Below are 25,510 nucleotides of genomic sequence, written 5' to 3'. Positions count from 1 at the left end.
GCTAAAAGCAACGACAACGAAACAATAACTGCAGACGAAAGGGCTGCTAAATCTACGACGGCCGAAACTCTTGAAAACCTATCCTCAGCTAATCAAGACACTACTAAAACAGATGATCAGCCTATAAGCGAGACCGTTGTCGAAACGTCTGATGAAGCTAGTAACAGATCTAAACTTAGTTTGGATTTAGACGACCACGTTAAATGCTCACCTCTTCAGTCTCCAAGTTCAGAAGTAAGTGAATATAAATTTCGCCACAAGAATAAATGGTAAAATCACGAATCCTTACTCTCCCAAACATAAATTAATTTTAATACAAATCTTTTTACATCTTAGACATTTGATGATTTTAAAACACCTATAGTTATTGATAATGGTTCAAGCAGTATAAAAGCTGGTTTGGCAACCGAAAGTAATCCCAGCGTAATTTTTCCTTCTATAGTTGGCCGGCCTCAATACAAGGTATAATAAATACATTTGGCGTTTTGTCCATGTATTATAAATTTAACAATGATAATCGAAAAAGAAAAATAGCTAAGTATTAGAGAAAAAATAGCTAGTATTGGTATGCGATCGATATTATTGAAATGAATAGCAGGTAGAATCGCAATATGACCTTAAAATCATGATACTAAACGTTTTTGTTACCATAGTTATGATATTCTCCTGCATCAGCTGTGCTAATTATCAGTAATCAATATTGATAAAAATTGTTTCATTAAAAATTATAGCAATTGACAAATGATGGTGGTGCGTTATATTATGGAGATGCTGCTCAAGAAAAACGGGATGTACTTACTTTAAGTCATCCCGTGGAGCATGGCGTTGTCAAAGACTGGGATGATATGGAATTAGTAAGTACTTTTATTTACCGTCGACGATATCTGTAGACTTGTATAAATGCAATCAACCCAAGTTACTTGCCTAATATGTTAATTTTATGGACTAATTACTTGTATAAATATGTAGATGCATACAGTAACAGCTACCTTTTATTTTAGTTATGGCAGCATATGTTTGAAGACCAATTAAGATTAGAAGCTAATGAACATCCAGTGCTCATCACTGAAGCACCAATGAACCCTAAGAAAAACCGTGAAACCATAACTCAGATCATGTTTGAAAATTTTAATGTGCCCTATCTCTATGTTGCAACTGAAGCGCTATTATCATTATATGAGAGTGGAAGGACAACAGGTTAGTGGAATCGGTCTAGAATTTATATTGCATATATCTATAAGCTACATTCCTTAGTATCAATTATTTGGCTAGCACACACTAGCTGCAATAGATTTCTTGATTATAAGCCAGAATCTTCGTTAAGCACCTACTTTGTCATAGCATCACAATATTTATGTATGCTTTATTAGCTAGGGAGCATATCTTGCAATATTTATAGATTTTTGTACTCTTGACGATTTCACATTCTAACATTTACTCACCCATTAATAACTCGATTTTTTTAGGATTGGTCTTTGATAGTGGCGATGGTGTGAGCTATTCGGTTCCAATCTATGAAGGCTGTGTCCTAGATTATGCAGTGCAAAGATTAAATTTAGCCGGTCAAGACTTAACACAATTTTTGGCAAGGGCATTAAATGATAGGGGAAGTTCGTTCACAACGGATGCTGATATGGAAACAGTCCGCGAAATCAAGGAAAACTTATGCTTTGTAACATTAGATTATGACACCTTATCCGTTGACGAAGAATCTGTCGAAACTTCTTATACATTGCCTGATGGCCAGGTGATTAAGATTGGTAATGAACGCTTTCGCTGTCCAGAAGTTTTATTTAGTCCAGCTATGGTCGGGCTCGATTTGGCCGGCATCCATAAGAGCATTTCCAGTTGTATTACATCATGTGATGTTGATATTAGGAAAGAATTGATGCAAAATGTTGTCTTAGCCGGTGGTAATAGCCAATTTAAGGGATTACCAGAGCGTCTGAAAGAAGAAATTGAATTTGAAACACCTTCAATGTGTGGTAAAATCAGGATACATAGCCCATGTAGTAGGATTAATACAATATGGCGAGGAGGTGCAATATTAGCAAGCTCGCCAAAGTTTTGCCGCATGTGTATAACTAGTGCTGAATATGAAGAATTTGGGCCATCTATAGTCAATCGCCGTTGCTTATAATACTGAAAATTAATTCTACGATTGAACCCATGTTGTCTAAAACTCTTTCTACCTGATGTACATTGCTAGTTAGGTATTCCTATAACATAATTAACTTGTATTAATGTATCCATGATCTTAGCTGTAATGATGCCATTTATTACGGTAGTAATTTAAAGGGATTAACGTTCTTAAACATTGTACAGAAACTTTCCAGTTAATATCGCTAAAAGATCGTAGTTTTATAATTTTATGCAATGATGTACATTTCCATATCCAAATCGATTGCCTACCGATTGTATTAACTACGGCCAAAATAAAGAGATGTCTATGAGCAGTAATTTATCTAAATTGCTGTTGTAGTACCTCAGCATACTCCTTTCGATCTTACTGTCAACATTCACATTATATTTTTTGGCTTCAAAGTGAAATTAATGGTAGCAAAAAAGTTTATAATTTCTTCTAAAATATATTTTTAAGGCAGATAGCAAGAGATTGAAATTATATTTCTAACGAAGGAAAATAATGGTAAATGTAATCAATTTATTAATTTTTACTATCAATTCCCTTTTTACTTTGTTTGTATCACAAAATGCTGTAACTTTTTAAAAAATTTATTTTGTAGCATAATCCTGATGCATTATTGGATTAACGCTATAAATATATTTATATGTATAAATGCATAAATATAATTATGCTAATCGGTATACGAATTATTAACAGATAAACTTAAATGCACTGTCTATTGGTAATTAAAAACTATATTTCATTAACTTACCACTTGTAATATGTGCAAGCTGTAAATGTGTTATTTTTATATTCACTTGTTCTACCTAATATATCAATAAAGTCAGAATATTTCTTTTATTCCATATTGAGTATCCTTTTATTTTTAACATGATCGGCGACGGAATTATTCATAAATAAGAGAAAAATGATTGGTCGGAGCAAGCTCGATACTTGCGAAAATTATCAGATGTAGCACAGTACCGTACCTATTCCCCTAAATTATTTCAATTTTATGTAAAAGTAATGCAAATCAAATTTTGAAGGCAAAAAACAGTTTATAACCTTATGTATTCTTCTTAGCGTGTTATTTTTATTATAACCCAACGAATTAATAATCTATTTATCATCAAAAAATACAGTTAGCACATATTTCTAAGGATAATATTACTAATTTAAAGTTACTCTACAGCAGTAAATTCTATTATAGTCTTATAAGATTCCATCGGCAAGCTTCATATTATGTACCGTAAGCCATATCTACAATACTATTAAGTCAGATTACTATCAAGGTGATTATAACTCTGGAATTAAAACAATTTGTATTAAAATTCGATCTAATATTTGCATAGCACTTACAGTAGCACAATTTAATGATTCATGGGCCAGAATCAGCAACACTATCTATCTATGGTACAAATAATGCAGTCAAAAACTGACAGTGTCTCAAACTGTAAAGTAGGATCTGGTTCTTGAATATTGCCCATATAAATTTGGGCCTTGTTCTTGTATATTATTCATCTAGTAGTTTTAGCAATAACCATTCTTTACTTTACGAATATTAATCTCTGATTAGTTAGAACAGATAATTATAATGGCATGGAAAATAGAAAGCGAGTATTCTACCAAAAACTTATACTAGCATAATAGGTTTTGCATGAGCTTAAGAGATTCAGAAGTGGATCCTTGTCATATTTCTGTTAATTACGATGTAAAGTTCTCATTCCATCACGTCGTTATTTTTTAATGAGTGAGTAAGGCAGCGATTCTTAAAATATCCGTAGGAATTGAATACAAAGTAAAGATATAAATAACACAATTTTACTATTTGTAGCCTAAGGCAAGATACAAATAATTTACAAAAGTAAGCGCCGATAATTTTGGAATTACTTTTTACTCGTTATCCGATCAAAGACTGGACAATTTGTTCCTTGCAAGTATTATTGAGCAGAGCAAAAATCGTGTCGATCTTTTTTATACTGTTCCGTTATAACCCTATATTCTAATTGGGCATATACTCATTTATTTAAATTTATGCCATAATACAGTCAGATAATTACATCTTTTTACATAAAATATCATCTTTACAGATAGAAAAACAGCCAAAATCATGCAATTATGCGTAATTTTAGTATTTCTTTAATAAAGAGCGATATAAGTTATTGATTTATCTTGATCCCGACAAATATCCATAAACCACATGAATGTTGCCTGCTGGCAAGAGGTAATTTCATTGGAATTTACATTCAATAAGTCGCTGAATAAATCTAAAATCTATTAATAACGTAGTTATATGATTCATCATTTTTTAAATATATAATATCTACGTTACTCTCGAAACAGCGACAAGATAAACAACATTTAAGTCTTCGGAATAAAAATAGACCTCATGGTATAAATTTCTTCTTATTTTAATGCTATAATAAATCATCTCCTTATCACATTGTTATAATAGCAAGCTTTATATCCAAATGGCATATTGTTAACGTTATTTTGAAGCCTAGACAACATCAAATCGGCCTAATAAGAGTAGACCTCATAGCGTGAACTTCTTATTTTAATGCTGTAATAAATCATCCTATTACAGTAGATCACAATAACAGTAAGCTTGATTAAACTTGACGATACAACAATCATGATTCCCGACATGCAAAAACAACTAACCATGCTAAAACTCCATTAGATAGAGCAATGAATGCCTAGCTGGATAGAAGATACTATTGAAATGGAAATACCATGATAGATGTATGCCTATGAGCTATATTAAATCATGGTATTACATCTTCATGTCAGAAAAAATAGATTAGCTATATTTATAGAGCCTTACCAATGTAATCATCATTACAGGGAGACTTTTCGTTATACTGTGAAGCAGAACATGATTTTAGGACTCTAGTATGGGTAGTCTGAACGCTTTTAATATTAGCTTAAAGTCGTTTCTTTCATTACTAGGCTATCATTAAGCAAATTCTTCAAACGGATCATACGATCAAGCAGTAGATTGCAAGCGTTAACTAATCGCAATCATCTACTCGTCCTATCTGAGTGTAAAGCTATTCATAAGTTATGGCATAATCTATCTACTAGCAACAGAATAAGTTCGAAGAAACTTCACTTATAACAAAGCCTAGAGTATAACTATTCATAAATTCTTGGATTGTCTAATTCTCCTCTTAAGCTAATGGCTCATTCTTGAGTTATTATTACGTAAACTCCTATATAACGTTTAAAATGATTACTATATCAATTCATGGAGCCAAAACTTTGCATCATATTTGGTTATAATTGATATAAACCACCCCACAGCCTACTTTTGAGCCATTACTGTACTGCATTCTTAATCTACTGCTGATACTTAATTACACTTAATTAATATCCCAGTATTAGGCTAGTCCCAATGATAATTAATTATAATTTTAATTGTAGTAGTAAAACACGTAATTACCTATTAGCTTGTTCACATTAATGATGGTTGATAAATAAATTCCTAATATAAATTTTTGTAGTGTAGTTCGGCTCATTTCTAGAAGTATATTGAAGCTCTTAAGTTAAGTTCGTAGCACTTATGCATATAGCTTATATCACTACATGACTGTAATGAACAAGATATTACGAAATACTATACAGTATATACTGCTATGGCAATGGGGGTTTAATGAATCTATAGATTTAGATTTAGCAGCCATACTATAGACCTAAGTTTGTGGCAATTAGCTACAGTATACACTATCGGGCTATCAGGTTGTCCTCTTCAACATTTACTTAGAGTACAGCTCAAAAAACTGAAGCATCAGGAGCCAATGGCAAATACACATCTCTCCTACCTGAAATGATGAACGCAATTTTATATAGAAAAGCAGCTAATCTACAGTATAATGTTCTTACCTAAACATAAATTACGACTGATAATATTATGAAAGTATGCAAAATACCGTACACGTTTTACTTGATGAACGAGGAAAATCTTTAATACATAATTACCATAATTTTATTATCTTGTACTTGTGAATGCATGCTAGAATGAAAGAGTTACTGTCAGGGCATACAATTTTTATAATTTATCCAGTTCGTTATTTACCGTTATTTCAAGAATATCTCAATAAAGTATAACCAACACATAAAGATGTTGACATTCAGTATTATGAATATGGCAAATATGCAGTAATTAAGTGTAAACTTAGCTTATAACTATAATAATGTAAACTTTTTACTAATTCCTTTTATTTTCGAAATGCAAGAGTGCAGACAGCAGCTATATCACTTTTAACCACAGATTTAAAGGTTTAAATACGTTAGGCAAAAGGCCGTGGTGATAGTAGTATATGATTGACTCGGTACTTAAATAAAACGAAAGAACGTTTTAAATATCTTATAATTATCAAGGTACAAAAATAAATCGTACACATGTATTTGCGTATTTTCCCCGTTTATAGAACAGGTACGGTACTAGTAGACTAAAAAGTTAATGTGTATGTGTATACAAACTTTTCATTATCGCCTGGCAACACAAGCTTGATCCTTACAATCGCCACTGATAATAGCATTTTCGTGTTGTCATTCATGATATTAGCTGTAAATGTAGATGGAAGTGTTGAATTATTAAGCTTTTCCGCAAAAAAATGAGAACAAAGTCTTCATCATGGATTCATCTTTATTTATTCAATTATAATAAATAGCTTCATACGCGTATAAGTATGTATTTAGTATAGACAAGAATGGAATAATACTCACATTCATAGGATCGACAATTTAATTAGGAAAATAAGTTATATATTTATTGAACAAATTTAGAAACACCGGTATTATCAACAGATACTACTGCGTACATTAAAAATTATTACTTATCCTCATTATGATATAATTATCATTTAACTTGAGAAGATTTTAATTGAATCGGCTTGTTAATAACGGAGATGAAGAGTCCATTTGGCTTTATCCTAGGTGAACAATTAATTTACCTTATGTCAAGATTAAATAGAGAATAAACTTATGCATGGCCACAGTTGATCTGATCAATTAATTGGGCATATTCTTACGAATAATAGGAACGATTCCAATCTGGACAAGAAATAATCTTAATCATCAACAGATTGATTTATCGGATACACAGCTAGATAGAGATTAAGCCTATTAAGCATGCTGGTTGTAGTCATGAATCATTCTTTAGCATCTAGGGAAAATGCGTCTATCTAATCTGGTCTATAACAATTTTGCATGATGCACTAATTTTAATTTATCAAAATACACTAGCAATATTAATCTTATAACGCTTTAATTAAGGATAACTCGTACAACGAGGTTAAATATGAGTGCTGATAGCGAATGTATACCAAGTGCTAAATTTCACTATTTCCAATGCAATTTAAATGAGTGACTTCATTGTAACTAAGGGCAACTTTGCTAGTTCGTATGTAGTCACTATTTATATATCGGCTATCCAATTGCTGATTGAAATCTTCAGAAGCTAGAAAGAGAAATGGAATTGTCTTATATTAAAAGTAAGAGTAACTAATCTAAGTGCTATGATTAACTTATAGTAATACACGAGATTATTTAAATCATTCTAACTCTTTCTTTTAATAGCGACGCAAACCTCCATATCCAGGAGCTCTTCTGTTTGATCGAGTTTTGCAACATATTGCAGTAAAAATTTTACCGAAAACTGCTGCAATAACACATCCAAGTACAATCATAATTGTTCTAGTATACACTTGATCATCCTTCACTGGATCAACTAAAGCAAGATACAAAATATAATATTACACCCCTATAGTACAGTGTTATGCATAACCACGTAGTAATCTATATAACTATAACGTTGCTAGTAGATTTTCATGGCATAATAGTGTTTGGAAGAATAGTAAATAAAACGCACTTACAGTCAGGATTATCCTTCGTTCATTTACCTACGGTAAGAGTCTAAATACTGATGATGTTCTATCATCAAGAGAAACAGCAATACCGCTAGCCTCTCTTAGACGAAGCTGAGCTCAAACTTTATGAAAAATTAGTCAATCTATAGTAAATCTACTGGACCATTAGTTATCAGTATATCGATAATGTGATAAAACTATGCATAGATCTATGAAAGAATGTGTAACGCCATAGATAATACTTATCTTAATAGTATTCTTAACAAATACCATAGAATGTTATCTAACGAAAATAAGATAAGTGTTAGAAGGCAAAAGTCAATTCGTGACTTTTAGCCAGTAGAATTTCTTATTATTTTGAGTTTTAAATAGTAGAATAAATAGTCAAAGATAATATGACTTTTACATTGGGGCAGTGACATGATAGGTTAGATCCTGGCAAAAAATAGATACTACATAAATAGTAAATAGTATTATAGTATTAAGTATCCTATTTCTCCTTGTCTATTGAAATAGTAATGCCATAGGCCATATCATAGGAAGAAAAGATATCATGCCAGTGTTAAATAACATACGGTAAAAATAAAGCTACAGATAATATAACTTGAAAAAGGAGGCAATAATGTGATAGGCTCTGACATAATAAGATACTCTATCAGACACCGAATAAGATAGTATCTCCAAGTTTGCTTATTAGCACTAGTGTTTATAACTTATATATTAATGAGAGGATTAGATATATCAGAAAACTGTAGGAATAATAAATAATATAGTCAAATATGTTTTAGACAACTAGTGTTCCGTAATCCATCTCTGACTATATGATTGTAAAAATGTCATTTTATGAGTTCTGTTAATCAATAGATCCCAGTAGTAGTCTGCCGTAACAATCGGTAGGGGTATCAATTTGGGGAGAGAGGTTACAACAGAATATTATATGATTAATAAATATTATAGTTAAGAATTCCATCAATATTCTCTTCATGATTGCATAAATGCCATATTACGAATTCTGTTAATCAATCGATCCCAGTAGCAATCTGCCGTAGCCATTGGGAAGGATATCAATTTTAGAGGATAATGATAAAAATCTGTGGGACTAAAATATTATGGTCAAGAATTCTAAGGATAACCTCTCTATGATTGTTAAATGCCATGTTATAACATTTGTTAACCAATAGATCCCAGCAGTAGTCTGCCGTAGCAATCGATCACAAAGATGCCCAGCTACGAGTTTTGTTTCAATCAGCAGATCTAAGCAACAGTCTGCAGTAGCAACCAGCAAGGGTATTATCTGGGGTAAAAACAGAAAACGATATGACTAAAAATATTATTATTGTCAAGCATTATATTGATAACTTCTCCATCATTACAAAATGCTATGTTATGAGTTCTGTTATTAATAGATCCCAGTCGTAGCCTACAATAGCAACTAGTAAAGATATCAATTTTGGGAGGTAATGACAGAAACCAATAATATGACTAATAAATACTATTGTAGTCAAGGGTTCTATTGATGACCTCTCCATCATTGCCAAATGCTGTTCTAATTTCTGTTATTATTATTCGATCCCTAGTAGTCTATAATAGCAACTGGTAACGAATCGTATAAATAATAAATATTATAGTTAAGGATTCTATGGATGACCTCTCTATCATTGCCAAAATGCCATGTTATGAGCTCTGTTAATTAATTAACGTTTATTATAGATCCCAGCCAGTAGCAGTCGGTAACGATATCTATTTTTTATATTATAGACTTTTGATGTCTTTAATTCAACAGCCGTTAGCATGCTATCAAATAAAACTGTTTCTATTCTTTTCTTTCCATTCTCCAAGAATACTAACAAACTCTCAATCATAGGCAAGTTGTTGACGATAGCGACAAAAAGTCAATAAGATCAAGCTATGTCAATAACCGATGGAAAACGCCAGGATCGCGACATCTCGATTCTGCAATCCATCAGGACCGTCAGCAATATGACTCATAACTATCGATAGAAAAGTGGCTAATAAATACATACTTGCGCTAATAAACTATGTTGTAATGTGGCGAACTATCACTTAACAAACTAGCCAATAAGTTATTGTCTTTGCTGTTGTTACTGAACAAGAATGCACATATTGTTTCGTTAATCATCCATTTAGCAAATAGGTGTGTAAAACAACAAAAGCTTGTTACTAAGTTATTCATTAACGTTGAAAGATAGATTTAAATTTATGTTGAAAGCTAAACTATTGATAAAAATCGGCAGGAGATTCCATAGCAGTCGGACGACGTTATGAAAGGTAGAGAGAGCGTGAGGAATCTGTAAAGATTTCAAGCATTCAGACGACAACAGCCTTGATTTGACTCATTGTTGATTGGGCTAGAATGATTATTGCGGTCTATTTTCGGCAAGCAAGTCAGATCTAGTTGAATTCTAAATGATTCTATATTAAATTGGATCTGTATCGATTAATATCTTTATAAGAGAGTCATTCTAAGCCTACAACGACGGAAGTTCGATTACACGCGGTGTGGATTATTTTACTTCATAACAAGAAAACAGAATTATTGGCTTGGACTGGACAAAGAATAATATTTCCTATCTAAAAATTGCCTAACCAATCAATTTAATTAAGACGAGCTACGAAATATTGACTTTCTTCAACCACCATCGATGGCTTATTCGATGTAAGCTAGGCGCCATCGTATAGATTGATTGAAAATAGAGTATAAGTAAAATTTTTTGCAAGTTGGATTGTAATTCATTCGTTAAGAACGGGTAAGTGTTAAGGATTATTTCTTCTTTCTTGAAAATACTCGCATGTTGTCAATATTTTCTCCATTGGACAAAAGAGATGACTATATTTTCTTTCTTTTTCCCCTCATGGATCAAGATAGTAATCTATTCAGTTTTTCCGATTCCATTATAATTACCTCCAATTTTAAAATTTGATGGAAACAACGGGAGAGACTCAACAGCGATCAGTAGATGGAAGGTCCAAGAAGAAACGAGTTGTTGTTCGATCTAGTACTGGATTAGAAGATGATTTTATGCAATCCGATTTTTCATCACTCAATGACATCAGTGGTGATAGCAATACTGGATCAAGTAGTATATTAAATGGACAAAATCGGCCCAATAGTTTGGACGACGATGATGCTAAAGAAGAAATCTTATTACCGGTTGAAATTGAAGAAAACATTATTAAATTACAATTGATAGACTTATTTCGAGGGTAAGTTACATCATTTCCTTAACCGACTTGAAATTGTTTGACACTTTAATCTAGTTATTTATGAATAAGACCGATCGACAACAATTTATTTTTGGGGTGGCTAAAGATTAATTAACTAACATGGGTCGAATGAAAAAGAATAGAATGAGAATTCTAGCCATGTTTATGCAAGTGCTGTTCATTATTATTCTCCATACTGCAAGTTTTTTGTTTCATATTGGATAATAGAATTAACGAGTTTACTCAAGATTGGCCACGATGATATTAGTCATTATTTTTTTGCAACTCTTTATTCCACTCTTTCTAAAAACGAACTTAAATCTTAACCACTTGATGGAGTATATTTTAGACTATCCAGATGTTCGTGTTTCATATTCAATAACAGAAAATGAACGAATCTACTCAAGATTGCCCGTAATGATACTAATTAAACGATCTTTTTTCAAGTCGTAGTTCTACTCTTTCTAAAAACTACCGTAACCTAAATCTTACCTATTTTCGATAAAGTATTTATTAGACGATGCAAAAGTTTTTGTTTAATATTAGATAATAGAGTTAACAAGTTTACCCAAGATTGGCCATGATGATATTAGCCAATCTCTATCAAGTCTTGATTCTACTCTTTTCAAAACTGGTTTACCTATTTGATAAAGTATTTATTTTGCGATCCAGAGATTCTCCTTTAATATTAGATAATAGAATTAAATTAAAGAATCGACTCTGAAATGACCATGATGATATTAGCTAATATTTTTAAGCCTTTAATCTACTCTTGGCTAAATCCGGTATATTTAATCTTATTTAATCTTTCTAAATACTAGCTTATCTATTTTATTCTACTCTTTCCGGAAACCAGGATATTTAATTTTATTTTAACCTCTCTGAAAAGTAGCTTATTTTATTTTACTCCACTCTTTCTCAAAAATTAGCCTATCTAATTATGTTTTCATCTTTCTGAAAACTAGCTTACCTATTTGACAAAGTATTAGTAGGCGATTAAGCTCTTATTTCATATCAGGTTTTACTCAAGATTGATAATGTTGATATTAAATGATCATTTTACGACGTTATTTTTCCCTTTTCAAACACTAGCCTAAATTTTACCTATTCGATAAAGTATTTATTAGCCAATCGAGAAATTTATATACCGACACCGGGGAAAACAATGAGAACATTTATTTTCTATTTCAAAATTTTTTCAAAATTTTTTCAGCCTATAGTACCTTTGCTTGTTACTTTGTCGCCGACAACATAAAAGCTATACCTACCAGTCCCCCTGTTAATCCAATGTGAGGATCTCTATTTCATTTTGTATTCTCCATAGCAAGTGAAAAGATCCTTCCTTAACGATGTTATACTGCATTGACAATTCGACGTTCAATGGCTACCCTGATTAGGTGATGAATTGCTCAGACCACTAGAGTGAGATTAGGTCATGTTATCCCCGTGATAGCCATTGAACGCTGTCGACGACAGCTAAAATTTGATTATAATCCATCATTTGCCTTAATGGCAAGGTATAAAGATTTTTCCACCCTTATTCCTCATCGATGTCGAATACAACATCTCTGTGATCATTGGACTATCCATAGTATACTGATATAGAATGCTACTCAGGCATTTTCAGTTATCACTTCGTGCTGTGTTATCACTACGATCATAAATTTAATATAGCACATTAATAAACATGATATTTCCAATGATTTGAATACGTAGAATGGCTTTTAGTGCCCAATTTAAGAAGCCTCTCATCAGTCCTTTTTAAGCCCAATTAGAGTATCTCTATCTCTCCTACTTATTACGCTCGTTTAGCTAAATAGGCACCAACGATACTAGAGGAAAGGACTACCAAACTAAACCGAAAATAATTACATCTAGATCACTACTGGCTCTTTCTATTATTAACGCTAATCTTAATTCCACTGACCTTTAATTTTACCGGTTATAAATGACTAACGCTGCTAGAATTACCAGTAAAGTGATTCAAATTACTTGCAGAATGGTTACTTACAGGCGATATCGAATGTTAAACTCCTTTATACAGAAGGATTTCCGTATTCCAATAGGAAACTTTACACTAAAGTTTATCAAATTTTGATTTGAAACCCGCTGTAAGAATAAGTTCAATCCAATGTCCACCTTCTATACTTAAGTTATACAAGAACACACGTCGTCATTTTCAAAAGGCCTGCTGGGCCTTTGGTTATTATTCAAGCTTGTAACATTACTCCTAAATTCAATATGCAATCAAATACGACATAAAAAAATTATTGACTTGCTTTGTTACAAAAGGGGGACATAAAAGAGCGCAACATGGATTACTCATATACGAGTATTATAGTACACGATCCATTCTATAACTTTCGAGTCATTGACCAGCGAAGGTAGCCATTATAATGCATACAAGTAGCTCTGAGGGAGAAGAAGCAATTCAGTAAGACGTCGTGTGGACCAAAGTTATCCTCTTTTTCTATTCATTAATTGGATATTGTTGTGTATTACTATACTAATATTAACCAAGTCTAAGATTCAGATATATGAAAGATATCACATCTTATTAACCCATAGTTGATCCAAGAGATAGAGGGTAATAACAAATAAAAGCTTTAAAAGTATTCTTATCTGCATTAGGTTAACTATTAAAAATAGTTTATCTACTCCACTTCAGATCTAGTCTAGTTGTGCTAAGGATCAAGATACAATAACAAGGTTGTACTTCCAACCTTGATCAAAATGATTCTTCTTCACCATTTTCAGCAGGCATGTAAGGCTATCTCCTATGATATCGTATTATAAAATTACTCCATTCTCGTTCATGAAATTACCCTTGAATAATTGTGCTTTTATAACTTTAGGGAGTATCGGTAGTTATTCTACTCCATCCAGCTGCTTAGAAGTATCTACAAATAACGGGATGCAACGCGTAGTAGTAGGATGCTACCACGTGAAATATCTTACTGTCTTTCAGTGTACGTTTAAAACTTATTCAGAAATTTTTACTGTGAATAGATCTTACTACACTATAATTTAGGTATTCCATTCCATCTAGCTGCCTAGAAATGTTTACAAGTTACAGTTTTTAACCTATAGTAACAGAATACAGCCTCAATGAAATGAATCATTTTGTCGTTTTCTGATCTACGTATAAAATCCAATCAGAAATTTTGCTGCCATTACAAATCTTACTTTATGCTGTAAAGTAACGATTTTACTCCCATCTAATCGCTTAGAAGGGTTTAAAAATAAACAGCTCGCAACGTGAATTATCATTATCCTGTATGAAATCAATAAAAAATTGAAGGTATAATGAATCTAAATACGACTCAATAAATGTTGCCGCTGAAATATTACTTTAAAAATACACCATGAAATAGGTTTAGCTTCACAAAAACCAAGTTTGGCAAAGCGATTAGTCTTTACTAGTGAGTAAGAGGGTATTCAGGTTGCCTGTTGACTATAGAAATAAGTTGGGTAGAATTTTATTTAGCATAGTGATACAGTAAAGGTCTCGATATCATTTTTTCAACCATTGACATCATCTGCTTGAACATCATCATAAAAGATTGAATTGTTTTTCTCCTTACTTACAAAATTTAGCGGACAATAATTTCCTTATAATCACATTATACAAGTAGGCAGCCAATAGTGCCTAAAATATTCATAGATTCTGATCTATGTCTGCATACTTATGTTTAACAGATCAATAAAAAAATTATGATCTGAAATACGGCATTGTGCTAGTAATTGTGTTTTTAGATAGAGTAGAGATAGACTTATATTCCTAGAGAGAGAGAGTTTTGTACTTCTATCGAATAAGAAATAGTTATTAATTATGGCTGCGCTGTAGCTCTAAAGAATATCTATCATAATAATATTTTGATAGAGTAGTAATCAACTGATATTCCTTACTACTTTACTTTAGTATGACCGTATAAATAACAATTCAAAATAACATGATTTTATTGATATTACTACCAACTTACACCACAGCTATTAAAATTTCATAACTATTACTTCTTATCCATATTCCATAGCTAACTATGAGCTAATAGCTAATGTTGTAATGTGATAGTATAAAAGATAATGCTATATAGGCGTATTCTTATCGATATTATTACTAAGTTACACCGCTGTTATAAAATATTTATAACATGTTATCCACATCCCACAGCTAACTACGAGCCAATGACTAACATTATAATGTTGATGGTATAATTAATTATGCAAAATAGACATACTTTACTGATATTATTAATAACTTGCACCAAGGTTATTAAAATTTCATAGCAATTACAAGTTATCCATATTCCATAGCTAACTACGAGCTGATGACTAATATTATAATGTGATAGTATAAATAATAACGCAAAGTAGACAGGTTTTATCGATATTATTACTATCTTACCCCAAACGTTATTAAAATTTCATAACAATTACTTATTATCCATATCCTATAGTTAATTACGAGCCGATGACTAATATTATAAACAATTTTACTAAATTTGTATAAGTATGGGCTAAAACGTAAATTAGTAGAGGCAAACCTTCTAGTGGTCCCTGGCTAAGATAACCCATCTTAAAATTCTCTTCTTTATTATTCTTTACTGTAACTACCTATTTAAACCTTTTTACTATTCTTTTAACCGGAAATAGGTACATTTGTCTGATTTATGACGTAATGAATTGCCTATCACAATCATAAATTTGTCCAAGTTTAAGTCACTATTTACCCATGACTCTATGCTAGTTATCAGGTGATAGAAAGTACATGACGTGCTAATTATCCCATCTTGCTCATTATCCTTTAAATGTAAAACTAAACACCTTTTCTTCGAAGAGCTTGCTAATATTGACAGTGATTTCATTAGTTATCATTCCTAATTAATATGTATAAGCTGATACAGTTTGTTTTTGAATCATCGTAGAATAATTAGTATTTATTTTTTCGAATCTTATTAATTGCTACACGAGAAAGAAGAATTGTTCTTTTTTCTTAATTTAAATTTACTAACCAGAAATTCATCTGTCAAAAAGGAATTATGTGATATTTCATCCTATTCTTTCTACCTACATTTTATCAGATGTGAACTCAATTTGAACACTACCTATTTTACTATCTATTTTTTGACTTATATTACTGAGCGCATGGAGACAAGAAAACAATTCAATTTGGCTCAAAACGAGTGTAGCTTGACACATATACGTATTAACTGAATTATAACATGTATTCTATTTATGACTGTAGATCTCTACTATATATAGCAAAAATATTAATTTTCCATGTAAGATTATGTACATAGAAACAGCAATCAATTTGATGATGTAGCAATTTAATAGCATTATCCTATAATTTAGTCCATTTATTAAGAACAGGTCATGGTCATTTCTTCTTCAAATAAAGCGACTGTTGATACAACTGTAGCTATTAGAATTATGCTTTGTTATTTACGATAACGATGATTAATATAGTCCTCGGCAAAGTTAAATTAGGATACATGAAATCATTGAATGCCGCTTATCCCCTAACTAGACATGTAATACGATTGTAATCATAACATGTAAATCGAGGATATCATCAATCGGAAACATCTAAATAGACAAGTAAAAAAAATCAGCTCATGCTAGACCATGATTATAACTCATGTTGCGGTTTATCCAAGTACATTATGCCTTATTACCATGATTATAATAACATTTTTGCATTCACGCTATCTCTAAAATCATTTTTGTTAATACTTCAAAGGGATAGAGTACAACGTTGTAATTGTATAATAATGGCTTGCTGAATATTATTAGTATTCCATTCTAATAAAATTGGACCATGTTTAGATTAGCTTGATAAATAAACTACAGAGTAAAATGAAGAGTTTGAATTATAACAATATAAGTCTTTCTTTATAATTTTATTTATAGCTACGAAGGCATACTGTCCAAGCTAATTTTAAGATATTACGAAATTTATGAAAAGAAACCTTCATTACTACCGCAATTTGAAAAAGCATTAAAACAAGTCTGTAATCAATATTACGAAAAGCAAAAAAAGATTGGTGTCCAACCTGGCAGGTATAGCGGAGAAATTACTACATTCGATAGCATTGAAAATAAATTATTTTGCAACTCTAATATAAGATATAGAATGCTATGTACAGCATTCCAATATCGTAAAGGTGATCGTAGCTGGCAATATTGACTTATGCTAATAAAAAACTAATTGAATTAGTAACAATATTAATGAGTTATGTTTTGTAATCACGCGCATTCAACGGTTTGAGTATGAACTAGTTCTCTAGAGTAGAAGAACTATTGCTTTGTTTTTAATGATATTAAGAGAATTGTTTATTCCTGTTCTACTTTATTTATATCCATTGACGATCAAGTCAAGAGGAGCTTGATCATTTGATCCATATTATCGAAGTTGTTGAGGAAAGTATTAAGGAAGACCAAGATCAGTCAGTAAGTAGATATTCAGTATTTGTTAAATAATACTTAATTAAAAATGATCTTACTAATACATTATGAAAAAAGGAACGGTTAGCGTGTAAAAATAGATATCGAATGGCAATTTTATGCTGATTTTCTCGATTTCATCATCAATAGTAGCATAGCAACTGACGATCAATATAAAAATTAGCTAAGATAATTTTAGCTATTTGTTAAGTTACTGATTCATCTGAAGTCCTTTTTATTTATTAGCTATTTGATAATTGATGGAAAATTTAGCTTTTGCCTTTAGGAGAGATATCAATAGACACAATCTATGCCGTTATATATTTTTACCTTTCTTAGTTAATCTTTAATCCTTAAGTATGGGTATACTCTTCCTGTAGCAATATAAAGAATCCGATATTCGTCAATACAGTCTATATAGTAAAAACAGAAATGAGGGTAATCACTATGTTTATGATGATAATGACCTTCTTAGTCAACTTTGAAATCATCTTCTCCATGAAGCATCAGATACGGTAGTCAATAGCAAGAAATCACAGAAATGACTATCTGGAAAAGATATCATATACGTAGCATAACCGCCTCTTGCGCTGTCCTCTAGGACTTCTTATTTAATTTTAAATCTCTTGCCTTACTTAGCATTGGGTAGTGCATAGAAATAAGATGCTATAGTCAGAAAAAATTCTACGGTAGCAGCCGCGACCGATAACTTCGTGTTGGTCTCGAAATTAATTATCATTTAATCTATTACATGTTAGATGGGGATAGACGTTGATGGCGTTTCCGATCAAGTTCCTAATCAGCCTTCGATAATTAGCGATCGCTCCTTTAATTTAATGGATATAAATCAACAACTTAATCTATTACTTCATGAGAAACATGAGGTACGAAAGATATTGGAATATTTTCAATTTTTAGCTATTCTATCGTCCTCCTACATCTTATTATACTAGATTAACGTTGATATAGCAGACATTACTCTGAATGATATAAGAAGGGAATATGCAACTCTTAATGCTAATGATATTTTTCCTATTATCACAGCTCGAAGCAAAGGTTACCGAATATGAAAAGGAGAAGGCCTTCATGGACGAAAGGAATCAAGAGGTAAATGGTGAATAAACTATAGCAAAATAATAGCCATGTTAATTACTACTTCAGTTCATTTCACTTGTATCTAAGTGAGTGTACAGTTTACGAGCTTAGACGATTCTAGTTCGAATTATAAATCCTATTACAACCTTTATTAATCATTTGTTTGGGATTTTATTATAGTTAAATAAGTTATTAAAAATGATTAAAAGATCAGAAATAGAAGTCCGAAATGAAAATGAAGCTCTTCTACAAGTGAGTACTCATATCTATATCATTTAATGGCGGTATAGTTATGAAATTATATAGTAGTATCTAAATTGAGAATTAACAAAGACTTTAATGTACAATTAGGACAGCATTACTCTGTATAAAATATATCTATACAACAAGGATAATAAGATAATTTCCCTGTAAACATTACATTTATAGTAAAGTATAAAAGTTGACCTTTATGAGCAAATAACTCTCTGTTCTTCCCAAACTTATCCATCTAAACCCATGTAAAACTAGTATTAAGATGAAGTAGATAATGCCTTCTTGCCTTAGTATACTTTAGCGATTAGACATCATTGACCATTTTGTCGTTTGTCCGCAGCTAAATGAATCCCTACAAAGCATGCTAGCTATGAATAGTAATGGTAGCGGCAATCTGAATCGATTGATGGCAGCAGAATCAGAACAAATCAAATATAACAGGTTAGTCTAAAGTATATAGCATAAACGGGTACATCTAAGAGGCAATTCTCTTAGAAGTCCCTGGCATAAAACAATCTTAGTTATTGCTTATAATTACTTGTAGTAATTCGTCTCTAATTTTAAAATATTCGGACTTTTAAACACGATATTTCTTATTCTATATAGCAATGAGAGTAACCATAATGGTCAAGTGGAAAGCCTAGTGATCCAGGATAAGGATAAAGTAATGTATAAGATTTAGCATTATCCAACTTACATTCCCCATTGGTGATACTATATCTCATACTTTGCTACCAGCTCCTTATCCTTCTCAAGGTGGATAATGCTTGATTACTATTTCTATTTTTACTACCTTAAACGATATTCTAGAATAATACAGTCTCGGATATTAAGCCTGCTAAAAAGGCAACGTTTCGAAAAATGTCATTAAAGGTAAGAAATTTTGAATAGCTTAAGTATAGTTAATACTAATATTATAATCATAAAGTAATTCCACGCTTCCGAATTCTCGGAGTCCTTTATAATAATAATCTGTTGACATCAGTGATACTCATTGCTAGACAATATTGGTACAAGTAGATCTACTTCTAATCATCTACTTCTATTTATTCGATATATTTGCAGAAGAAAACTTTAAATGTCTTTAAAATTGTCCTTGTTGGAGACTCTGGAGTTGGCAAGACCAGTTTTATTCATCGATTTTGCTACGATGACTTTGTTGAGGACCATCGAGTTACACTAGGTTATTACTGCGACTTTAGTTTATCGCCATAGCTAACTAGCTTAATAGGAATGATATAAAATCTGAGATAATCATTCTGTTTACTGCATGATACGATAACGTAAATTCTAAACTGATACTCTTTTCATCATGCCTATGTTAACCCAAGATATTGGATTTGAAATGTCTACTGTCATGGTTGATGATACGCCGGTTTCATTGCAAGTATGGGATACTGTCGGCCAAGAAAGGTACTCATATTGAAACTGATTTTTCGAAAATTCTTCAAATATAATTAGCTTACAATTGTAATAGAGACTTTGGCAATCTCGCGTATGATAAATTTAAACTCCAATTTTAAGTTAATCTATCGAACATCAAGAGCAAAAAAAGCTTAAAGAATTCTTCTAATTTTATTTCAATATAGATTTCGTAGTCTTCCGCAATCCTATTACCGGGATGCTAATGGAATTCTTTTACTCTACGATATTACACGACAAGAATCTTTTGCCAATATACAAGGATGGATTGCAGACATTAAGGTACATGTGAAACTTAAGCTGATATAGCATAAAATTGTTTTACTAGCCCTTAACATAGCATCAATTAGCTACGAATTTGAGTTGCACTTCTAGTTACTAGTAGAAAACTCGTCGCGGGTAATTTCATCATCTTAAGGATATTTAGTCTTGACTTCTACACCAAAATTTTAGTATATTACTTAAAATTGTACCAACTATACAAATAGTAACGTTTTTAGCCTGTTTTCTATATCAAATTTAATGCAGGATAACGCTAGTGAGAACGTATTAATTATGATTACCGGTAACAAATTGGATTTACAAGATCAAAGAGAAATCAAATCTGACACCGGCTCACGTTTAGCTATGGTAAAATAACAACGATGTATAGAAAATAAATGAGCTGAGTCATTGTATATAAATTTAAATATTTTAGTGGATAAAGATAGATCTACTGCTGCTTTATAAATTTCAATTGTTTCTTTAAGTGCCGGTACCAATTATAGTCATAAGATCTCTATTAATTTTAGAGTTACATAAGATAGATCTACTGTTGCTTTAGAAGTTTCAAGTATCTCTTTTAAGTACCGACTATAATCATAAAATTTCGAATAATTTATGGGTCCAATTTTTTACCAATTTCTCTATATCTAATCTTATTTTAGCTTCATGACGCCATGTTTACAGAGTGTAGTGCTAAAACTGGCGAAAGTGTTGAAGAAAGCTTTCATCAGTTAGTTCGGTAATGTCAAATTTAATTTTGCATTAATTTCAGGTTTTTTTCTATATCATTATTTTGCTTATACCTTACTTTATTAACCTTATTTCATCAGACACCTGATGCAACGACAAATGGATGGTCTGAAACGTAAAAAATTAGATCTATATCGCGCTCGAAGTTTTGTACGGCTAAATACTGAGGAAAATGCAAGCGATACAGCAAGAAAAGGATCTTGCTGTTTATAAAAATAGATCAATCCATACGTGGAATTTCATTATTGACTATATAAAGAAAGATAGCCACTACTCAGCCTTAGTTCCACTTTATTTAATGCTATTCTATGTGAAATTTCGTTATTGAGTATACAGAAGACAGCCACTATTTAGCTGGAAGTTCTATCTTACTTAGTGGTATTCTAAGCATGTAAACTTCACCTGTCTCCAATCTTAACACGTTACTCAAATGAAAATCAAAAATTGAACACAATTTTACAAAAACACCATCTCTATCGTAAGAAACACCTATGCATTACATAAACAAGCATGAAACACTTAATTTATAGTCAAGATTAATACTATATCTCGCATCGATGACTGTTACGCTTATAGCCAAGCAAGGAAAGTAAGAAAACATCAAATCATATTCATCGTAAATCTATCATATAATATCAATGTTTTATTTATGAGCGATATGTTTACAAATACACTCTTATTCATTAAAATATGCTTTCAATCATTCTAATTTAATCAAAATTTAGCTCCGATTCTATTTTTTGTTATAAATCGCTGCCTAATGTTCATAGCTTAGCAAATAAAAGCATTATAATTAACCTTGATTGGTTTAAGCATTTTATTTATTGACTGAGTTATCTTAAATAGTTGCTTACAAGCAATCTTGCTGATTAATGAGGTCGTGGAGGAGACTCGGAAAAAGCACGCATGGATGGGCTTTCTGCAAGAACTAATTTCTTGATAAATGAGCTAGGAGACTGAATTAATGTCTACGCGTAGATCAATGAGTTAACGAAGATGCCTGAATAAAAATTTTATTAATGCCAGTACTGGTAGTTAATTTAATATTTTGCTACGTTAATAACAGAAGCAAACATAACTGAAACCTAATTCAATTACAGTATTCGTATTCAGTTTTCAACATATTTCAGAAATAAATCTACAAACTCCTATATCGTTCAATCAGCTCAGGCCATGGCTAAAGGGGTTTAATACTTCGCTACATTACCAATAGGCAAAGATATAGCGCTATTGATTCATAATATTAAAACTCAATTTCCTGCACTCTTCAGAAAATAGGTCTACCAGCCCTTACGTTGTCCCAACATCAGCTAGATTCGTGGTATAAAAAGGGCTTAATATTTGCTATATTACTGATAGAAACGGGCATAGCTAAACCATTATTAAATCATAATATTGAAATTGCATTTCCTGTACTCTATAGAATTAGATTTGTGAATTCTTACGTCGCTCAATCATCGGCAGTTACCTTGATACGAAAGGGTTTTAATATTTCGCTATTACTAAAGGAAACAAGCATAGATTACACTTAATTCAATTACAGTATCGAGATTCGATTTCCAACATAATTCAAAAATAGATCTAAAACTCCAACATCGTTCAATTATCAGTTCGGGTTTTAGCAAAAGGAGCTTAATTTTTTAAACATGAGTAGATAACGCAATCTGTTAACTAGGTGAAAAATAAGTAAATGATAGTATTTCGTTGATCATAGAAACGATTTTGGCTATTTTTGTACGCAGATCTGAGAAGATAATGCTATCAACCCAATTTATCAATCATTGAATACATTAGACAACTTCAATTTATTTTTTCATTTAGAAAGTAACATATTTAATAATTATACTGGTGGTGTCATCTACTCATATTTCAATATGGCAAAGATAAAAATAGCTGAAATTGTTTACAAGATCAATGAAATATTATCATTGATTTACATTTCATCTTATTAAATAAATCAGCCGGTAGCATGCTTACGTTTACGTAAAAACGGCCGGTAATATGCAGATTATAGAGAAGTGGATACAAGATAGTATCGGATATAGGTAGGTTGTATAATAATTTATCTGCTCATATTTCAATATGGCATAAATAAAAATAACCGAACTTTTTCTTGATCGATGAAATACCATTATTGAATTACATTTCATCTAGTTAAATAAACCAACCTGTAGCATGCAGATTATACATGACTGGACACAAGATAATGTCGGATATATTTCAATATGGCGTAGATAAAAAATAGCCAAACTTTTTCGATGATCAATGAAATACTATCATTGAATTACATTTCATCTAGTTAAATAAACCAACCTGTAGTATGCAGATTATACAAGAGTGGACAAGAGATGCTACCCGAATGTACAAACGTTGCACAATGCTTAAAACTACAGAGAGCATACGAGAATGGAATTTTTTGATAGTATCAATATTTGGAGGAGTGTTCTGCTTTCTCCGGCCCATATTCCCACCCAGTAGCGAGGTGTGGACAGAGAGACCAATCCTCTCGAATTTATGATAGATGCGGTATAATAAAAAGTGGAGTGATAAGAGTAAACAGAAGGGAACATTTAAAGACGATATTAATAGGTTAAAGCAAAGCAAATTAATATCACACATAGATGGAAAGAGGATGAAAGAATGCGTAACTGTGAATCGATGCTAAAAAAAGAATGTAAACATCGTGGATACTTCTTTATTAACAGAATTTACCCTTGGATAATTGATCTATAATCCGTCGTTCTATGAGAATTATAGGCTGAGAAGAACTCGGTAATGATGCCTATGATCAATCAGCCATCGCAGTTGCAGTAAATAGGATCAGTTTTGTAATTATAATGGATACTCCGATCATCCAATACTCCAAATTGAGAAGTTAATACTATAAATCTAGACCCCATTTTAACCTAATTGTAAGTAGCTACCGTATCTTCACGCGTTGATCAATAGGAAATAGAGCAATGCATATGAATACGTGATCGTCGTATCCATCGAACTTCTATAAGCCGACAGAAGAAATTTGCCATGGAATAGACTGGAAAATTGTTGGTAAATGAGTTTTCTAGCTACTTAATAACGTTTATTAAGCTAAACATTGCAATATAGAATAGTCAAATTCCTTGCCAGGACACACTGGCTATAATTTACTGCGGATTAAGACAGCACATTCATAAACGAAAAGATTTCATTCCACACTGACAAATTTAAAAGGGGAAAACGGCATTGCATGCTTATCTATCTTTAGCATTAGTATGATAAAATTTTATATAATACATGTAATAGGACAAGGCGTTATGTAAAATTTCTTACTAGTCTTTAAAGATATATATGTCTTGTTATAATATACAGTATGGATACGGATCGTATAAATATATAGCGAGATACAGTAATTGATAGAAAAATGATAGAAAGAGCATCAACAAAAAATGATTAAATCTCTGGGAATATAGAATAAGATTATTTTTTATTTTGATCAAGCTCGAATTAAGGAATGTATAATAAAATTCCATTATTGAGTAGAAAGAAGTAAATATTTAATCGTCTAATGAAATAAAATATTTTAATTGTCTTCCAAAAGCACAAAGATAGATTTTGTAGCAGTAAACTCAGAAATTTGGGCTAGAGATGACTAAAATAACTTGTTAAGCTAAGATGATGTAATCTAAAAAGGGATCAATGCAGATATCTCTTTATGAAGAGGTAAAATTAGAGGAATGGCCATCTAATATTGATCTAGTAATTTAATGATCTGATGGAATAAGACATTTTGTAGTCCTTGTTAAATGAACCTAGGTAGATTTTTTATTAGGGTACATTAAACTATAGGCTAGTGGATGTTTATCATGGAATTAAAATAGCCTTATCATGTTAAGATGATGTAATCCAGGAAGGGATAAAGTATGGATATCTTGATATGGAATTGAAATAGAGGAATGGACATTTAACTCCAATTAAAATTTTAGCCAGTGAATGATTTCTATAGGATTAAAATAACTTTTCTATGCGTGAGATGATGTAATTCAAAAGCAATGAAGTACGAATATCTTGATGTAGA

General features: G+C 31.6%; 3 protein-coding genes across 3 annotated transcripts; all 3 read left to right on the top strand.

Moving 5' to 3' along the window:
• Positions 1–342: 342 nt before the first annotated feature.
• On the top strand, positions 343–2,140 carry TRIADDRAFT_18605 (uncharacterized protein; the record flags this gene model as incomplete). Its single annotated transcript, XM_002108640.1, has 4 exons — positions 343–462; positions 732–854; positions 1,002–1,197; positions 1,467–2,140. Coding segments are annotated over 4 exons (1,113 nt in total), but the record flags the coding sequence as incomplete, so codon positions are not given.
• An 8,799-nt stretch (positions 2,141–10,939) lies between these two features.
• Positions 10,940–12,201, top strand: TRIADDRAFT_51849 (uncharacterized protein; the record flags this gene model as incomplete). Its single annotated transcript, XM_002108639.1, has 2 exons — positions 10,940–11,223; positions 12,153–12,201. 2 exons carry the CDS (start codon positions 10,940–10,942, stop codon positions 12,199–12,201), a joined length of 333 nt encoding a protein of 110 aa, XP_002108675.1.
• A 7,899-nt stretch (positions 12,202–20,100) lies between these two features.
• Positions 20,101–21,449, top strand: TRIADDRAFT_19541 (uncharacterized protein; the record flags this gene model as incomplete). The annotated part of the gene is made up of 5 exons (XM_002108638.1): positions 20,101–20,203; positions 20,352–20,433; positions 20,610–20,724; positions 20,971–21,072; positions 21,369–21,449. Coding segments are annotated over 5 exons (483 nt in total), but the record flags the coding sequence as incomplete, so codon positions are not given.
• Positions 21,450–25,510: the final 4,061 nt, after the last annotated feature.

This window comes from Trichoplax adhaerens, genomic scaffold (genome assembly GCF_000150275.1).
Source record: "Trichoplax adhaerens TRIADscaffold_1 genomic scaffold, whole genome shotgun sequence".
In the NCBI taxonomy this organism is placed as follows: domain Eukaryota; kingdom Metazoa; phylum Placozoa; class Uniplacotomia; order Trichoplacea; family Trichoplacidae; genus Trichoplax; species Trichoplax adhaerens.
Note: the sequence above shows the minus strand (reverse complement) of the source record. Positions and strands in the feature narration are given on the sequence as shown.